Below are 19,656 nucleotides of genomic sequence, written 5' to 3'. Positions count from 1 at the left end.
ATGCATATGAAACCTGAAGTGCTTTATAGAGTACAGCGCAAACGTAAGCTACCCTTCTACTGCGTCTCCTCTAGCTCCTTCCCCACGACAGTCGTTGCTTGTATCTCTGGGTTAGAAAGCCCATATCCGACAGAGAAACTGCGGAAACTAGCCTCACCGCCCGCCCCGGACGCCTCCAGTAACCTGTAAATAAAACTCCGCCTCAAACACCTAGAGAACAAAGTGTTAACGCATGGACCCGCCTCCTTCCCGCCTCTTCCGGGCAGAGGGGAGCGGGTCCTGCATCACTTCCTGGAGACTGACCGAATCCGGAAGTGATCCTCGAGAACCGACTTTTTGCAGAGGACCCCCGGCAGTCGGCGTGGGTTTGGGACAATGAGCTGGTGAGTGAGGCCGACAGGCGTCGGCTGGAGCCAGAGCGGCCCGACAGCCCCGCTCCTTCCCGAGAGGTTCCGTGAGCCTCCTCCGTGCCCTCCCGGAGGCTCCATCTCTCGGCGGGACTCCCGGGAAGACGGGGTGGAGGATCCCTTAGCCTGGGAACCCGCGTCTGATCCTGTTGCCTGAGCTCTGTCTCATCGCGTTTCCTTCCAGCTCCTTGGTGTGAAGTCTCTCTTCTCCTCTCTCAAGTACCCATTGCGGTGGAGTCAATGTCTTCCTTCGCCCCGGTGGGCAACTCTACACCGCGCCTGTCCGCTCCGGAGTTGTATCCATCACTGAGGCAGTCTAGGCATAGGTCTCTGGTCAAAAAACCAGCTGTTCTCAGGCAGCTGGAATAGCACCACCTAAAAATCTTCAAACGACAAAATTCTTTTTCAAAGTTTAAAAGTTGATTCTCACATGGAAAGGACCAGAATTGCACATCACACCCCCTTTTAATGTGTGATTGGACTCTCTGAATCTTTCCAAGGCAATGACCCACTGGCCCTCCCTCTGAAATAGACAGCTTAAACTTTGTGGGGACTGGCAAACCAAGGAGCCATAGAGCTGGTGTCTTACTACAGCTGCAGGTGGTGAGGCGCACAGGGTGGGTACTTCCTAATGTTTGTGATTGGCTTATTGTGGAAGATCCTCTTGTTCCCAAAAGCCAGTCCGTATTTATTTACTGCTCTGATTATGTGTGTGTGTGTGTGTGTGTGTGTGTATACACATATATATGTATATGAAAAAAGCCATAGATTTCCTACCTTCCTAGGACTTCTTTAAAGGCTGCCCATATCAAGAACTCTACAATTAGGCCCAAGAACCTGTGTGTCCACAACCCCCGATCTCCCAAACTCCAGCTGTTTACAGTGCATTTGTATGAATAAATTGGTCTCCAGAGGAGTAAGAGATGAATCAGCCCTCTTTAGACCCCGAGGTCTATTAATGTAGAAGCCATACTTGCTCAGAGGCCAGCCTGTTATGCAAAATAACTGCATGGTAATCAGCTGTGAATGAATGAAATTAGCTAGACACCCTCTGAGAAGGCTTTCACGCTTGACCACCAGCGGAGACCAAGCTTTGGCCCCAAGCAGCTAGTGTCAGTCAACGTCAAGGATAGCTCTCTAATGTACAATGTGCAAACCATTTCTGCCCGTTCCTCCACCTGCTTCTCAGACTGAGATTAATTTGTGGACAAATGTCAGGACAGCCCGAGAAGCAGGGACCAGATGCCCCCTATAGTGCTCTAATAAGCCCCGACAGGAGCTACTCATTTCCCCTCAACCTCTTGCTCCAAGAGGCCGACGACAGAAGGCTGGAACACCCCCTCCCCAATTCCTTAGCTAGTGACAGATCAAGTGGCACTTCTTCAATTCTTTTTCTTAAAGGGATTGTTTCTTTTAAGCATCAGTCTGTGTCCTCCCAGCCTGTTGATGGTAGAAGTCATCTTGATTTGTGCACCTTGAATCTTCGAATCTCTTAATAGAAAGCAGAAAGTACATGTGCTTTCTGCTTAGACTGGCATTTATATATTTTTTTTAAATGGAATTTTTTTTCCCTTTCACTAATTGGGCAGAGACCACTAGAGGTATCCATTTTATGGGGGAGCTCAGGCAAGTTGTTTTCATTTGTCTCTCAGAAAGTTTCCCTATTTTTTTTCCTGAAAAAAAAAAAAAACAAAACAACCTAGCAGCTTATTTCCCAAAGCCCATCCAGGTTGGAGAGAATTGTAACTGGCAGCAGCTAACAGGAGTTGAGGTTTTCATGAACTAATTTGCCAGCACAAGCACATCTTTCGTACCTCCTTGGATCGAGGGTCACGACCAAAAGGGTGGCTTTGTCCCTGGAGGATGAGATTCTTTTCTCTTCCTGCTTCGAGGGCTTCTACGTCATCTCTTGCGTGGACCCTGACCCTCTCTCCCAGAGAGGGGACCAACACCAGCGCCTGAGCATACAATCGCACTCAGTTCCCAGCTCAATGGCTGGCAAAGGAAGGAGGGTTGGGTCCTTCTGATTCACTCCCAGCGCGGTTTTCCTGCTCCTAGAATGAATCCATCCATTCATCTGAGACTGGAATTTTCACTAGGAGAAGAGACCAGAGTGACGTAGAGCCATCATGGGAGGCTGATGCCCAAGGTCAAGTTCACCAAGTACATGGACTGTGCCAAGCATAGTTAAATAAGGCCTGAGGCTACGGTGGCCCATGGTGCCCAAAGGGCAGCCATTGTTCTGGACTAGGCTGTACTTTCAAAATGTCACAGTGAGAAATGTCCAATATTGATGCCCTTTGCACACTGTGGACTTTGCATGAAGAGTAAGAAGCCTTTGTTTTCTGCTTTCACTGTGCAGGCAGCCCGAAGAACCCCTGTTTATTTAGTGAGTACCTGCACTACCACCCACTCACCCACCATTAGCCTTCTAGCAAGGCAACCCAGTGATCTGTCCTATTAAGAAGAAAACATTGTATATTTGCCTCTCAGAGCACTAATTCACTTCTTGGCCCCAAACCAAATGCTCCCCGACCACCACCAACTTCTCCCTGCCCCCTCCCCCCTCCCCACACCTATTTCTGCCTAAGTGTGTGATCAGTATGCTATATAGAGAAAATTGAGCACAACTGAGAGTGATTTCCAGGTGTGGGGGCACACACCGTTAATCCTAGCACTTGGGAAGCAGAGACAGGTAGATCTCCATGAGTTCAAAGCCAAACTGGTCTACATAGTAAGTTCCAGGCTAATCAGGGATACATAGTGAGGTCCTGAATCAAAACCAGACAAGAATAATGACTTTAATCTAGCTGTCTCCAGGAACTGTACCTTTCCCTGGATCCACATACCTCAATAGCCTGAGGCTTAGATGATGAGAGGGGAGGGGTGCTGGAGGCCATTTGAGGAGGAAGGGGAATTAGAGGTAATAGAAGTAAAGTCGGGCTAAGGTGACAAGTACTTGGTTCACGTCCAGGTTCTGTTGCCCACAGAGTGGCTTTTCCAGGTCTTGTTGGTCAGCCTTTCCGGGTCTTGTTTTCTCCCCCTGTAACATGGAGTAGATACTCTGCCACCAGAGTCTGCTGCTAAGCATAAAGACTGGACGCCCCTTTGTGACGCCCTTCCTCCTAGACAGATATCTGTCCGACTCAGGCCGCAGTGCATTTGGAAGGGAAATAACTGATGGGCCTCAGGCAGGGTGTCTGGTAGGTTGGGTGTCAGTAAATGCCTTTTCCTCTTAAGACCTCTTTACATCCTGATGGTTTTATGGCACTATCGAGTGTGACACACACACACGGATGATACCCAACCAACATCTGTTGATCAAATGCCGTTAGACATTGACAGTTTACAAGGGTGCTAAGTGTGGAAGGGCATTTGGAAGGCTGTAAGAGCCAGCACTTGCCTTTGTAAGTGCCTGAGAAGTACTGAGGTTACATGTCAGGATGATGTCAGGAACAGCTCCAGGCAGATTTTAATTGAACTTTGACCTAGCAAGTGGCTGCTGTTTCCATGGGGAAATGGAGAAAGAGGTCCAGGTGAAATGAGGAGAATGGGAAAGGTGACTGGAGGAGGTACACGGAGGGCATGTGGTAGGAACAGTCAGCAGGGAGGCCAGTACAACAAGTAAAGGTTGGACAGAGGCTTCACTGGTGGGAGTTGGCACTCTCGTTTGGAGTCACTTTTTGTACTGTTGTCAATGGCCTGCTGAGGAATTGAAACTGAGCCTGGCCTTTGGGAAACTGAAGGCTTTTAAGCAGGGAGGTAATAGAGCAAGAGCAGTGGTTTAAATTACTGTACCTGTGGCCTGCAAAGCTCAAAAAAGAGAAGGAATGAAATCATGAAAGCCGCCTTGGATGACATCTTCCCAACAGTTTTATTGCAGTTTACACTTAGAAATGCCTGCATGTACATGCATGCATGTCGCACTGGCCTGGCGGGCGGTCGCTAACAAGGCTAGGCTGACTAGCCAGCAAGCCCCAGAGATCCACCTGTCTCCATTTCCCCAGTGCTGGGATTCCGAGCACTGTCCACCTTACCCAATGTTTTACATGTGTGCTGAAATTTAAGGTCCAGTCCTAACCAACTGAGCCATCTCTTGCATCATAGAAATACCTTTGATATTTCTAAAGATTGCACATGGACACACATAGTATATGTGATACACACACACACACACACACACATATATTCATATTATAACATCTAGTATTTCTCTTTCATGTTTTAAAGAATGAGTCATCTCTATTGATTTATGGCTACTTTTTAATATAGCCTGAAGTCTGGCAAGGCTGAGCTTCTCTGTTTAGGCTTCCTTCTCTGGAAGGTGACAGTGATGGACAGGTATTCTTTACAGCCACCCTTCTGTATTTCTTCTCTCTTTTCTTTTTCCTCCCCTTCCTCTCTCCCTCGCCTTGTTTTTTAAGACAGGGTCCCAGCACACACGTGTGTGTGTGTATATATATATATATAATGTGTCACAGTTTAAATTGATCTCTGTACCCTGGGTTAGAACCTAGCACCTCAAAAGGCCATTTGATAGGTATTTTGCATGGCTTGCAGTTTGAAAGCTGACGGTGCAGGAGCATGATCACAAATGTCCAGACTACTGGTGTTTATTTGGCTGGTTTCATTAGGTTATAACACCTTGACTAAAAATAGAATTTGTTAGAGAGGGGGTGCTAGGGATGTAAGTCAGTGAGTGGCAGAGCACTGCCTTAGCATGTCAAAGGCTCTAGGTTCAGCCCCCAGTACCAAAGGAGAGACAGAGACAGCACAGTGGAAGGAGGGGGAGACGGGAGGGAAGGGGGGAGAGAGAGGAGAGACACAGAGGGCCAGCTGTAAAGATTACTTCCCCATCGCTGTCACATTCCAGAAAAGGACACCTAAACAGAGATGCTCAGCCTTGCCAAATTTCAGGCAAACATTACATCAACAGTGCCCTCTCACAGTCACCAGAGGGGCAGAAAGTGTCTGAGGAGTAGTGGGAACTCACTTGGGAGTTGGAGGTTGGAGGGGCAAATTGGACTCTGTAGCACCTGGGGCAGTGATGGCCACAGCAGCCAGGACCCCAGATGAACCACGTGTGTCACCGTAGATGTCCAGCAACTATGCTATATGTATGAAGTGATACGTCAAATGAGCAAGATAGCCAGACATAGTGGCATGCACCTGTAATCCCAACACTTGTAATACCGAGGCAGGGGCATCATGAGTTTGATACCAGACTAGGTTACAGATTGAGAACCTGCCTCAAAAAATAAATTAAGTGAAGTATAGGTCTGTATATTAACATGGGATGAGTTGCAGAAGTATGCTGCTGAGTGGAAAAGCTGGCGGCTGAGTGACACTGCACTGCTTATGTCAAGGAAAACGATACTAGGTTTTGCTTATGGATATATGTAGTGGAAATACAGAAAGTGAATACAAAATCCTGGGTTCAGAGTGGTGATTCTAGGGTAACAAGAAGGACAGGAATGGGGTGACTCCTTGAGGAGCTTCAGCAGCGGCTGTACAGTTGAGCACCCGCTTTCCCCGCCTTCACGTCTTGCCAATTACAATGAGAAGAGATGGTGACCTGTCTGTCAAGCACTAGAAGTTTCTTACATTATCATCACCAAACACCTTGGTTTTCTATCTTGTCTTGGCTTTTTAAGCACATGTCAGCCTCTGAGCTGCTAGCACAAATCCTCGTACAGTGTAGGGAGAAATCCCCACAGGGTTGCGAGCCGCGGGATATCTTGACCCTGTTTGTGGTACAGTCTGCTACAGGACAGCTGCTTGCCTCAAGAGCAACACACACGTTTTCTGACCCCTCCTCCAGTATTTTTATTTCTGTCACTTTGTGCAGCCCTCCCTCTAGGCCTTAGTTTGGTCTTCACCACAGTACCACTGCCACCGCTGTCCCAGCAAATTGCCCCATACCACTTACAGCGTGGCAGGAGCTGTTTCAAGCATTGACCTCACTTCTCGCCTCAGCAGCCCTATAGGATAGGCAGATGCAGCCGGGCGTGATGTCGCACGCCTTTAATCCCAGCACTCGGGAGGCAGAGGCAGGTGGATTGCTGTGAGTTGGAGGCCAACCTGGTCTACAAAGTGAGTCTAGGACAGCCAAGGCTACACAGAGAAACCCTGTCTCAAAAAAACAAAAAAAAAAAAAAAAAGGCAGATGCTTGCCCTATTTTATAGGGAAGGAAACAGAGGAAGTTGCGGTAACTGGTGTGACTGTCACAGCTGATGGTGCCCACAGCCAGGATTTGAACCCCAGCCTCCTCCAGTGCCACCCTGTGAAGTACAGCAGTAGAGCACCTGATGTGAGTCGACAAATCAGAAGCATCTCACACAGAATCTGGCCACAGTAGGCTCTTAGTAAATGCTCACTTTAATTAGGTGGAGCCCGTATTTACACGACCTAACACCAAGTCATTCATTCTGACCCCTATTCAGAGGACAGCCCGGGGAACAGCGGGAAGGAGGGATCACAGCTGAGCCGGTGGATTGTCCTGGTCCCACTTACAATCAGCCAAGTCACAGAGTCATGCTTTTTATTTTTAGTCATGCACACACCCTCTTCAAACGAATGGCGGGTCTGGGGTCATGTTCTAGGCTCTGTGGTTTGGGATGCAGCGAGTTCGTGTCAAGCATAGCCAGGGCGGGAGGCAGTGGTTGTAGGCATTGAGGTGGATGATGTCAGCCCAGGTTGTGACCCTGTGGGGGAGTCAGTCGTGCCCTTCTTCACGCTGACCTTTCTCTGGCCTTCAGCAGAGCAGCTAGAAAAGATAGATCCATTGAGCACCTGTTCCAGCAGTGTCACGTGACTCCCTAAACCCTGCCTGGCCCTGACCCAGGCCCTGGCCCTCTACTTTTCTGCTTGTTAAGGTGCTGGTGGCCTTGTGGGCCTTAGACCGGAGCAGGCAGGACTCCAAAGACAGTCACTGAAGGACGGGGGCAGGGCCAGTGCTAGCCCACTGGGGAAGCTGCTGCCTCACGCCCACCTTCCTCTCTTGCCCAGACAGTGACTCAGGACCAGACCACTCCCTGGGGAGCCAGGGTTTCAGCCACTATCAACCACCGCCCACTCTTGCTCAGCCCTCTTTTCTTTTCACCCACCCCCCACCCCCCAGCTCTGTGAGTCTCTTGCCCAGCTGGAGATATCAAAAGGTACAGACTGGGGAGCCTGAATCATTCTGGGGCTTCTCTCTACCTACAGGCCTAGATTCCCAGTTACTAGAAACACATTTTGGAAAGGCAGGTGAAGCCAAAAGAGTGAGCAAGAGGTTTGAGCTCCGGCTGTTGCATAGACTGAGCGAAGAGGGGGATGCTCCCAAGAAGGCAGGGCTTGAGTGATGTGCTGGGGTGACCCGGGGGATCCCTACCCAGCCACCATCTGGATCAGCCTGTTGTCTCTGCCCCTGCAGTAGAGGCGGGTGAGGAAACAAAAGATTGAGAAACCTAGCAAATGGAGGGTGAAAAAGAGCCGTTTTGTAAATAGATGTTACACAAGAGCAGGAACTTTTTTGGAAGGTTTTACTGAGACAGAATTAGCCAACTGGCATCGCGCTGCTAATAGAGATATTTACTGTTTGAAAGAAGTATATTTGTAGCTTCGGAGAACATCCTGTTGACTTTTCTTTATTGTGAAAAAAAAAAGGATCCTTTCCCTCTGTACACACAGAACTTGTTTTTTTGTTTGTTTGTTTTCTTTTCTTTCTTTTTGAGGTGAGGCATGTTGGAGGTTGAGGAATGTTTTCTCCATTCTGTTCCTGAGACCAAAATATCCCTTCCCCTGGCCTCTGGAGCTGTGTTTATAGAGTGGCCAGCAGCACTGAGGAGCGACTCACGTTCTAGAGTGGGAGCCATAAGCCTCTTGCTTTCTTCCAGGATATAGGGGCTCTCAAGGTAGCAAGCCCTACTTTCTCTCTGAGCTGCTGCTGACTTCTCTGGTCCCCAGGGGAGACCAGGAAAAAAGCTGGGACAGGAGGAACAAGAAGCCCCACTGACCTCCTTGCCCTGGAGGACTACAAGCCTCCTGTGACCCAGCAGCACCCCAGCTGTCACTCATGCACGCTGCCACTCCTCAGTGCAGCTGAAGAAGCAGAGCCTGGTGAAGTGTAGCTGGGCTACAGGTTTCTTTTCCCTTGTGTTCCTCCTTGCCACCTTCCACTGCCCCCTGGGAGTATGCCCCATGTCAGTGCCGAGGAGTGTCCCATCTGTCCCTGGTTTCTAGTCATTTCCTGGGCATGATGGGTTATATCAGAAATTATCCCAGGAGGCTCCTCTCCCTTCATAGCATCCTCAAAAGCTCCTTAGAATCCCTTGCCTTGGGGACTGGAGGGATGGCTCAGTGGTTAAGGGCGGATGCTGCTCTCACAGAGGAACTGAGTTCAGCTCCCAGCACTTAAGTGATGCCTAACCACCATCCGTAATTCCGCCTCCAGATCCCTGACACCCTCTTCTGGCTCCTGCAGGCACATGGTACCCATGCACACCTGTAGGCATTAACACTCACACACATAAAATTAAAACTATATGTTTTCTTGTCTCAAGCTCTGGTAACTTCTCCACGCTTTGCTAATGGGGCCAGAGGCCAACTCTGATCTGCCGCTGGCTCTTGGCATTCCTTGTCAATTTGGTTTTGATCATACATCAGACTGGGAGCCCTTTTTTATTCTTTATAAACTCTTGTCTAAGAGTGCATGTGGTGGGGGAGGGGTTGTTTGTATGTTTTTCAAGAATCCTAAATCATAGTACGGTAGTTTACAGGACCCAAGTGTTGGACAGTACATTCCTTTTTGCTTGTTCAATTACTCTTTCATCACTGTGGGATGAAATAAAAGGTCCATGAGGTCACGGGGTGGTTTTTCCTTATTTGTCCTAATGTCTCCAGAACCCAGCATAGCACTTGGCACAAAAACTGGCCCTTAGTAATGATGCACTAAACATTCACCAAAAAGGCAGAGAGCATCACATGGTGCCTAAAACAGCACCTGCCAGGGTTGCAGAGAAGGAACACGTTCAGGCCCTGTCTTTGATAAGCTATGTATCATGATCGGAAAGCACAACGTAGACTCATAGAAGTTAATTAGCCTGTACCCTTTGCCAAGCAGAAGACCTCAGTGATGACAGGATGGTTCAGTGTTAGGAAGCGCATTTGCTCGCTTTATCACAGTGTTGTGTCACAGCAGAGTAAGCTGCTTACCCAGATGTGTGCTACCAAGACACTGGCTTGCCAGAAACACAATTTTTGTCTTTTAGTAATCTAGGAACAGAAAGCTACTTCCCTGTTTTCAGGCTTTCTGGCCGAAGTCAGTGACTCCCTTCATATTTCTCAGTGAAAGATCAAATGTAAAGGCATCTTATTCTTACCAAAACAAAAAACAACAACAACAAAAAAAACAACTTTCTAGTTAACCAGTAACTAGACGAGAAGTATAGGTTCAAGTATTGTTAAACAGAAGGAACAGTTTATCATTTTTTATATCTACTTGGAAAACCTAACTGATCTCCCTTCTACAGTTGAATTTCATAGGATATATAGGTTAAGTATGTAGGTATGGTGGGTGATTGCAAGGTCAGTGTATCCAGCAACATAAAATGAAAAAGATTATCATTTCATAGGATTAAAAAAAGTTAACCACCATAGAACATACCTAAGACATATAGAGCTAAAATGTTTACATTTAAATATTACTTTGGGCACATAATAGCCAACAAAATAAATGTAGAGGTCCTATTTAAGAAAGAAAGGGAGGAGCTGGGTATGGTGGCACACGCCTTTAATCCCAGCACTCGGGAGGCAGAGTCAGGCGGATCTCTGTGAGTTTGAGGCCAGCCTGGTTTTCAAAGTGAGTCCAGGACAGCTAGGGCTATACAGAAAAATCCTGTCTCAAAAAGAAAAAGAAGAGGAGGAGGAGGAGGAAGGAAAGAAGAAAGAAAAGAAAAAATAAAGGAAAAGAAGAAAAGAAAGAGAGGGAGGGGGAAGTAAAAGAAATGAAGAAGAATCAAGTCTTAAGACTAAGAGACACAATAAAAAGACTTGAGTGAGCAGATTGCAATATTGCCACCCTAAGGGTAACCTACGTGTCTATGGATGTAGGTTCTTCACACACTTAACGGCCTATGAGTATGATACATCTCTAATGATATTAAATATATATTTATAGGCTTTTAGTGTGGAGGGAGGACACAGCCGATGATTCATCTTGAATAATAAAACAAAAATAGCCCTAAATATTACCTGGAAAAGGAATTAATTTTGCTAGATGTTAAAAAGAGTTTTGTAACCATAAATATAGTTAAGCCCATATTATTTATCTGTGATTAAAAAAAAAAAGACTTAAGTCATGCATGGTGGTGCATGCCTGTAATCCCAGCACTTAAGGGACTGAGGCAGGAGGATTACTATGAATTTAATGTCAGCCTGTGCTATAGAATGAATTCTAGGCTAATGTAGGCTACAGAGTTAAGAACCCTTCTTAAAAACAAAAAACATAAACACACACCAAAAGAAGATCGTATAGTACATATTCATGTGTGTCTGTCAGGGCCAGAAACAGCCCCAGCTCTTGCTCCCCTCCCCCAGGCGCTATGTACTTTGTGTCCTGAGGTAAGATCTCACCAGTCCAGAACTCCAAGCTAGTCAGTCAGCAAGCCCTGGGGAGTCTACCTGTTTCCAGCTCCGGGATCATAAATTATAAGCATGTGCAGGCACACCTAGCTTATAAAAAAAAAGATAAAATTTAATTCCTGTTAAAGCAACTGTTTAGCCACACACTTAAAATAAATTATAAATGTATATAAGATATAAGAGTAAAACATAGAGCCAGGTGTAGTGGCGCAGGCCTTTAATCCCAGCACTCGGGAGGCAGAGGCAAGCAGATCACTGAGTTCAATCAAGGCCAGCCTGGTCTCCAAAGTGAGTCCAGGGCAGCCAAGGCTACACAGAGAAACCCTGTCTCAAAGAAGAAAAAAAAAGTTTAAAAAAAAAAAACACTAAAATTCATATGGAAAGAAAGGGGACACCGAGTAATCAATAATCTTCAGAGCAAAGTTGAAAGGCTCGCCTTTCTCAGTCTTAAAGCATACTCCAAAGCTGCAGTAAGATAGGGTGACGGGCCATATAGACTAGCGGAATAAAATCGAGGGTCTGAGTTATGCCTTTGCATTTGCGGCCAGTTGGTATTTTCACATGGATGTCAAGACAGTGCAAAAACCAGTCCTCCCAACAAACTGCTGAGCTAGTGAGACAGCATTTGGAGAGAAGTAAGCTGCACCATACCATCTACAAAAATTAGCTCAAAATCAATCAAAGGCCACTAGTGTGAGAGCCCAGGTATAAATCCCTTATAAGAAAGCTTAGGAATACATCCTACAGCACTGAATTTGGCAAAAGATGCTTAGACAGGACACCAAACAAGCATGAATAGCAAAAGAAAAAAATAGATAAATGGAGCTTTATCAGAATTTTAAACTTTACTTCTTTAAAGCATTTATTCAGTTACATTTTTTAAATGAATCCACAAATGGGAGAAAATGTTTATCAGCTATGTATCTGGTTAAGAACTTACACCTAGAGTGTAAGCCAGCCTCTCACAACTTAACAGGAAGAAAGAAAGCCCAGTGTGTGTTTCTCCAGTGGTAAAGCATGTAACCAGTGAACACATGAGAAGATGTTCAGCATCATGAGAAAGATGCAAATCAAAGCCACAACAAAATACTACCTCACACCCACCTGTATGGGAGGGAAAAAAGCCAGACCCTAAACTGGCCTTGGGCAATACCAAGAACCATTGACCTTCAATTACAGAACCTCAAAAGCTCAGCAGCTGGCAGCTCTAAAAGCCGCTGGAGTAGGGTGAAGCTGGGCCCAAGGCCAGGCTTGGATGAAAGATGCTTCTAAGTAAGTGTAGAGCCCAGCCAGCTCCCTGTTCTGTCCTAGCAGAAGGACAAAGGGCCCCTCCTCCAGACAGCTCTGTATAGGGGACATACTGGTAGACTTATTAGAAACTAATAAAACCTCACTTTAGGAACCCTGATTTACATGTCCAACCCATATAGAAAGAACCCTAGCCTCGTAGTCACGTGGTCCTGTTTTCCTAAACTGAAAGCATTTCTACCATGAAGTCTGTGCCTTTATTAGGGTGGTCTGGTAGACTGACTTGAGATTATCCTATTTTACCTGCCATTTGTAAAGGCATTTTTAGACATTTTTAATAAAACAAATGAAAAAACTAGTTCCAAGTTTGAAGTATACAAAACGTACCTTTCAAAACACCTTTAAATTTTTAAATTAAAGAAGAAACTGAAGATTTTATCACACTGGTAGAATACTTGTCTGGTAAGCCTCGGTTCAATTCTCAGCACCCTAAAAAAATGAGGGGAGGGGCTGGTGAGATGGCTCAGTGGTTAAGAGCACTGACTGCTCTTCCAGAGGTCCTGAGTTCAATTCCCAGCAACCACATGGTGGCTCACAACCATCTATAATGTGATCTCATGCCCTCTTCTGGTCTGCAGATGTATATGTAGGCAGAGCACTGTATACATAATAATAAAGAAACATTTTTAAAAAATGAGAGGAAATTGAATTTAATGGTGAATCAAACAGAAATGATAAAGGTAAGGTGAGCAAGTACATTAATGGAAATCAAAATAATATAAGAAAGTATTTTCAGTTTGTATCCAAAACTAGTCATCAGTAAGTAAACAAAATCCTGTTTAAATATTAATGATAATTGTTTGAGAATCCACTTAGTAAGCAGCAATTCACATGAACACATCGATAAGACATGGGGATTTTTTACCAACTTATGAAAGACAAAACAAAGATAACAGAACTCATGATGTGTCTCCTACAAGGACATCAGTGACAGAATGGGTACTGTCACTAGCTCAGAGGGCACTGAGATTAGTCATTGTATGAGAGATCTTGAACTGTGCCCTGAAACCTTGTAGCGTATTTGTAAAAAGAAATATGAGATTTCCCTAAAATTTACAGCAGTCTTAAAATTCACATTTATGCGTTAGCAGTTAGCAGGGAAACATGGTTTATTCCTAAATTGTAAGTAGTAGAAAGCAATTTTCAATCAATTCTACTAGAAAAACTCTCTTTTTCCTTTGAGAAAATGATACTGGCTCTGTCACGTGAGAAGATGAAGACCATGCAGCTGAAAGACTAGGATAAAAATGCCCAAGTGTATCGAGAAGATGATTACAAGGGTATTCTGGATTTTGTTTGTTTGTTTGTTGTTTATTTGTCTACTTTTAAATTTTATTTTTGAAGCCTTTTTCTACACTTAAATTTTTTACTTTCACACCCATTTTTATATATTTTTCTTTTAAAGGGCATGTAAAATTCTATATTCATTGGCCTACAAATCCCTATCTCTGAGAGGTTCAACACAGTCAAGCGTAAGAGGACCACAGTGAAGTTACGAGGATAAAATGTGTGTCCACAGCCAAGTGCCAAGACGTGCCCCTCCCCACCAGCACACAGAGGCCCACACACCCTGTTCCACCCACCAGCTTCCCAGGACGCTGAGCAGGGGTGGCCTTCATTCCCAGTGCAGGAGGACAGTGGACTCTTCCCCTCCCAGGAGAAAAGACTACATGTCAAGATCCCTGCAAAAATGTTAGTCAGATGGTTCAACCAACTGACGGTAACTGACCAACGCCCTGTGAGCCTCAGAGCTTTCTTTTGTCCCCAAGTTATAGATGTGAGGTATCCAAGGAAGACGAGTCAGGCTGATACATAAAGACTAGAAAGAAAGAGACTGGAAAGGGAAAAGGAGCTTTAAGCTGTTGTTAAAATCCGCAGAGAAATGAGCCAGCCCACAAAGTCAAGCTCTGAAATCAAAAGATGCCCTAGTGAAGTCAATAATACAAAAGAAACCCTGGGCTCCAGCCTCAGCTCTGCTGGGGGTGGGGCACTTTTTAAGTTATTGTTGGCAATTGGGTTTCTCTTGTAAAATTCACTGAATTAAAGTCATGTCACTGGGATTAAAGTCATGAAATTTAAGAAAAACCTGATAGTAGGAATGCAAAGAACTCTACAAGTATTAGAAGATAAAATTAAGAAAATGTTGAAAAGCAGAGAAATCAGAGACCGGGAAGCATCAGCAAAGCTGCAGCAAGTGCCAGCACATGGAGGGAAGGCAGTGCCACCCAAGCCTTAAAGATTGCCAACTGCCCAAGGAGAGAAACCCTGATTCGAGCAATATGCAGCCGAGTGTGGCCAGCGCATGCCTTTATTCCCGCACTCAGGAGGCAGAGGCAAGTGAATCTCCCAGTTCTAGGACAGCCACGGCTACTCAGCGAAACCCTGGCTCAAAAACAAACAAACAAACAAACTATGCACTGATGGCATGGCTCAGTGAGCAAAGGCTCCGACCACCATGCCTGACAACCTGGGTTCAGTCCCTGAGACCCACACAGTAGAAAGAACTGACTTGGGCAAATTGTCCTTTGACCTCTGCATATGTGCACATACACAATACGTATATAACATTTTTAAGAAATAAAAATCCATTATTTTCAAAATGTCCTTGTTTTTAATAGCTAAGTAGTATTCCATTTTGTAAATGTCCCACAGTTTCTTTTTCTATTCTTCGACTGAGGGACATCAAAATTGTTTCCAGATTTTGGCTGTTATAAGTAAAGCTGCTATGAATATAGTTGAGTAAATGTCCTTATTGTATGGTGGAGTCTCTTTCAGGTATATGCCCAGCAGTGGTATGGCTGGGTCTTGAGGTAGCACTATTCCCAGTTTCCTGAGAAAGCACCAGATTGAGTTCCAAAGTGATTGTACTAGTTTGCTCTCCCACCAGCAATAGAGGAGTGTTCCCCCTTTCTCTGCATCCTTGCCAGCATGTGCTGTCACTCAATTATTTGATCTTAGCCATTCTGATGGGTATAAGATGGAATCTCAGAGTCACTTTGGTTCTTATAAGTGGATATTAGCCCAACATAGATGTCCTCTGAGATGTCCACTCAGTGGGGGTTTGGAACATGCTGGGACTCAATGCTGGACTCCTGGTGAGAGTGGTATGGAAGAACAGGGTGGTGGTGGGGGGCATAGAAGGACCCAGAGGGTTGAGGAGCCCTACAAGGAGACCATCAAGGCCAGGGGTGGGGGGGAATGGTTCTGCACAAACTGTTGCACCAACCAAGGACAATGCATACAGTAAGCCTAGACCCCCCCTGTTCAGATCTAGCCAATGGACAGCTCATTCTCCACGGTTGTGGGGAGAGTGGGGACTGCTCTAACATGAACTCTGGTGCCCCCTATCTGATCATTTTCCCTTGGTGGGGAGGCCTGGGGCACACAGAGGAAGGAGAAGTAGGCTATCCAAATATGACGTAATAGGCTGTGGTCATATAGTGAGGCAGGAGGTCCCCTTCTGTTAGAGGACTAGGGGAGGGGAATAGGGTGGAAGAGAAAGGGAGGTAGGAATGAGAAGATACAAGTGAGGGGATAACAATTGGGATGAACTCTGAATAAATTATAATAAAAACTTAAAATCAACTATTTTTATTGACATATTAGATGAAAACAAATACTAATAAATGCTAGTGAGAATGTAGGGGGAGGGGGACCTGTATTCACTGCTGATGGGAGTGGAAACTTGTACCACCGCTGTGGAAATCAGTATGGAGATTCCGCAAAAGAGGGGAGGCAGAGGCAGATGGGTCTCTTAGTTTAAGGCCAGCCTGGTCTACAGAGTGAGTTCCAGGACAGCCAGAGCTACACAGTGAAAAAACAAAAACAAAAAAGACACTGAAAATAGAACTACCTTATGAGCCAGCTATCGCCCTCTTGGGTTGGTGTACCAGAGCAATAACTGCATGTCCATGTCAATAGGTATAACACACACACACACACACACACACACACACACACACACACACACACAAGGACATGCAGCCAACCTATGATTTTGTCAATAAATAAATGGATAATGAAAATGTGGAACATATATACAAGGGAAATTTTGCAGCCATAAAGGAAAGTGAAATCATGACATTGGGGAGGGAGGGGGATGGTTGCAACTGGAAGTCATTATGTTAAGCAAAATAAGCCTGACTCCAAAAGACAAATCCCACGTGTGTTTTTCCTCTTGCAGAAGCTAAATTTAAAAGGGTGTGTGTGTATCACAAAATTAGAAAAGGGATCGTGAAAGCAAGAGATCTTAAGGGAAGTGGAAATAGAGTGAATATAGTGCTGGAATCCACGGAATAGTAAAGGCGAAGCAAAGGGCTAACTGGGAAGGTAAAGGAACCAGCTAAGGTCTGAGCGAAGGAGACCAAAGAATGTCACAGACCTGTGAAGATGCTGTAATGAAACCCATTACTTTGTCTGCTAATTTAGTAATTCGTAAACACTAGATTTAAAAATTATGTCAAAACATTCATGTTACATATTTCTTTTATTTTAAAAGGTTATATCAATATATACACACAGAGAGAGAGATATGTGTGTGCAGATGCATGTCCATTGGTAACTTAGCATCTTACTGCTTGTTTTTGTCTCTGCAGTGTATGTGCGTTTGGGTGTTGTATTCTTCATCATCTGTATTTTTCCATGTCTTCTAAGTTTCTAACACTAATTGGGTGCTATTTATATAGTTAAGAAAAAACTGAAGGGTTGGGTGGTTTTTTTTTCGGTTTGGGGGGAGGAGGTTGTTGTTGGTTAGTGTCTCTCTCTCTCTCTCTCTCTCTCTCTCTCTCTCTCTCTCAACTTATTTGAAGAATTACAACAAGTGCAAAGAAGAAAACAGTAGCCACATTCTCACCCAGGACTGACAATGCTAGCACTATTTGCCTCAGCTGTTTTTCTTTTGGCCTATGTAAAAAAAAAAAAAATACAACTCACAGGACAGAAACATTAACCTCGGTCAGAGATAAAGGCTAACAGAGGGTCTTTTCCCTTCTCTCTCACCCTTTTCTTGAAATTTTTTTTTCAATGAAACCATTCTAAGTAAGCAAAGCTTTAGACGTAGGAGCGCCTCCTGGTAAGCTGGGAAGGCCTCGTTGGGTGGTGTGGCTGTATGCCCCTTTCCCTGTGTGGTCCAAGTGGTCCTGCCAACGTAAAACAAAGCAGCCATGTGGCTGAAGTAGGAAGGGGACTCGATGAGCCCAGAGTGTCTGGTACTTACAGGAAGTTCTCCGTAGCTCAGACGTGTACTCACACACTGATGGGACTATGTCAGAAGGTCACAGGAGCCTTTTGTAAAGCTCTCAGTGGCCCGGCTGAAGCAGTTTTGAGGATTACGACCCTGAGTCTAAACTATCCGTGCATGCATACTGATATGATGCTGGAGAGGAGCGGGGGAGGGGGGGCCACGGAGGGGTGTGGGGGGTGGGGCGGGGACCCTTGAAGCACTTCCTCAGCCTGTAGCAGCAAGAGTGTATCATGTCTGCAGTGTATCCATGAGGAGACATGACAAGAACGGCTCTCTGGTTTTCATAAAGGTTTATATTTATGTTATGTGTCTGTGTGAATGTATGCCACGCGTGTGTGGGTATCTGCCAAGGCCAGAGGAAGGCATCAGACGCCCTGCAGCTGGAGTTGTAAGGTGGCTTTGAGCCGCCTCATGTGGGTGGTAAGAACTGAACTCGGGTCCTCTGAAAGAGCAAACAGTATTCTTAACCCGCTGAGCCGTCTCTCCAGCTCCTAAATCCCAAGGGATGTTGGGGGGGGGCCCAGGGAGTTCTGGTTATAAAATGTCTGACCAGTGCCCCTGATGACACTGTCAGTGTCAGCAGAGCCAAGGGAAGTCTGACAGTGTCACACCGAGAGGCACTTAAGGACCAAATGTGGTAGCCTGTGTGGGTTCCTGGTTCTGAAAAGGACACTGCGGAGAAACTAAGGCAATCTGAATAAAGCACAGATTTTAATATGTCATTCCAGGTTCATTAATCATGATTAATGTACCATACCAATGTAAGATGTTCATAAGGGGAATGGGACAGGGAGGCATAGTAATTAAGATACTGTACAGTTGTTCTGAAAATCTAGAATACAGTGTTTATTTTACTTAAAAGGTGTTGTACCCGGTAGACATGGCTTTGGAACGAGCACATTGAAAAGTAGTGCAGATAGTCTGATAAAATCCTGCCTGCTCGTTACTAACTGCGGTGGAGACCTGGCTATCTGCCTGTGCCTGGTTTCCCTTTGTGCTGAAATGCCCGGTCCCACACAGGCTGGCCTTCATTTTCAGGCTCTTAGCCGTGAGTTCCTCCTGATCCCACAGATGTCAAGACTCTAGGCATCAACACCTAGAACAGTTCATGAGAAGAACACTGAACTGTGAGTGGCAGAGAGAGGTCAGGGGCCCTGGTGACATCACAACACGGTGACCCTGGGCCTGCCATTGATTATTTAATATCTGTCCCCTTCCAGCAGAACTAACATAGAGGATGTAAGCAGGGAACAGGCTTCTCTGACACCATGCTACTCTGAAAGGCCTGTGATTCTGTGGTGGGGTTTAGAGAGGCCGTGGCTCTTAGGGGACAGCCGCCAGCTCTAGCTCCCTTGGCTGTGGCCTGTCGTTCCAGACTGAGAACACTCTGAGGGCTCTTTAGGATCCTCAGCCCACTGCCCACATTCTGTAGCATCCTTCTAAGTGAGCAGGAGGGCCACCTAGCCCCGCTGCTTTTACAGCTGAAGAAACTGGCTTTCGGTGAGACAGATTGTGTTCAGTAGCCAAGCCAGTGGGGCAGATGCAGCTCTGCTTCCTGGTTAGAACTTGGGCCACTGCACCTTCCTCCCGACAGACCCCGAGTGAGGTATGGCTCCCAGGACCTTATCTGCCTCCAGAACTGTCCTCAGGGCCATCAACTCCAGTCCCCAAACTCAGGGAAGGTGATAGGGGCTGGAACAGAAAACCCAGGTCCCCCTGGCCTCCTTTCCCCTTTAGGCCTGAGAGAGAAACAACAGTTTCCTTTTTCTCCCCTTTCTCCCGCGGCATACTCTTCCCATCCGATGATGACACAGCTCAAGACACTTTGTTTCCAGCCAGCCCCCAAAAGGTTAACTCTCCCAAATTATGGGGCTGGGTTAACAATAAACAGGATGTCCTCCAGAAATTAAATTTAAACCGCTGTGACTCAGGCCGGCCCATCCCCTCAACCAGATCGCTGTCTGGGGGTTATTATCGGTGGTTAATTATACCTTTGGGGTTAGCAGCAGTGTTGGTCATCTTGAGCCAGGTGGAGGCGGCCACAAGAGAATGGCTAAAGGGAAGGCTGGGAGTGG

General features: G+C 45.9%; 1 protein-coding gene across 1 annotated transcript in view; it reads left to right on the top strand.

Moving 5' to 3' along the window:
• The first annotated feature begins 217 nt into the window (after positions 1 to 217).
• The window catches only part of BIN3 (bridging integrator 3), a 39,812-nt gene continuing 20,373 nt past the window's right edge, over positions 218 to 19,656 (top strand). The window contains exon 1 of the mRNA XM_084768265.1: positions 218 to 383. Coding sequence (XP_084624391.1) covers positions 376 to 383 — 8 coding nt within the window. The 5' untranslated portion in view covers positions 218 to 375. The remainder of the gene's footprint in view (positions 384 to 19,656) is intronic.

Source organism: Acomys minous (genome assembly GCF_964271855.1).
Source record: "Acomys minous genome assembly, chromosome: 18".
Taxonomy (NCBI): domain Eukaryota; kingdom Metazoa; phylum Chordata; class Mammalia; order Rodentia; family Muridae; genus Acomys; species Acomys minous.
Note: the sequence above shows the minus strand (reverse complement) of the source record. Positions and strands in the feature narration are given on the sequence as shown.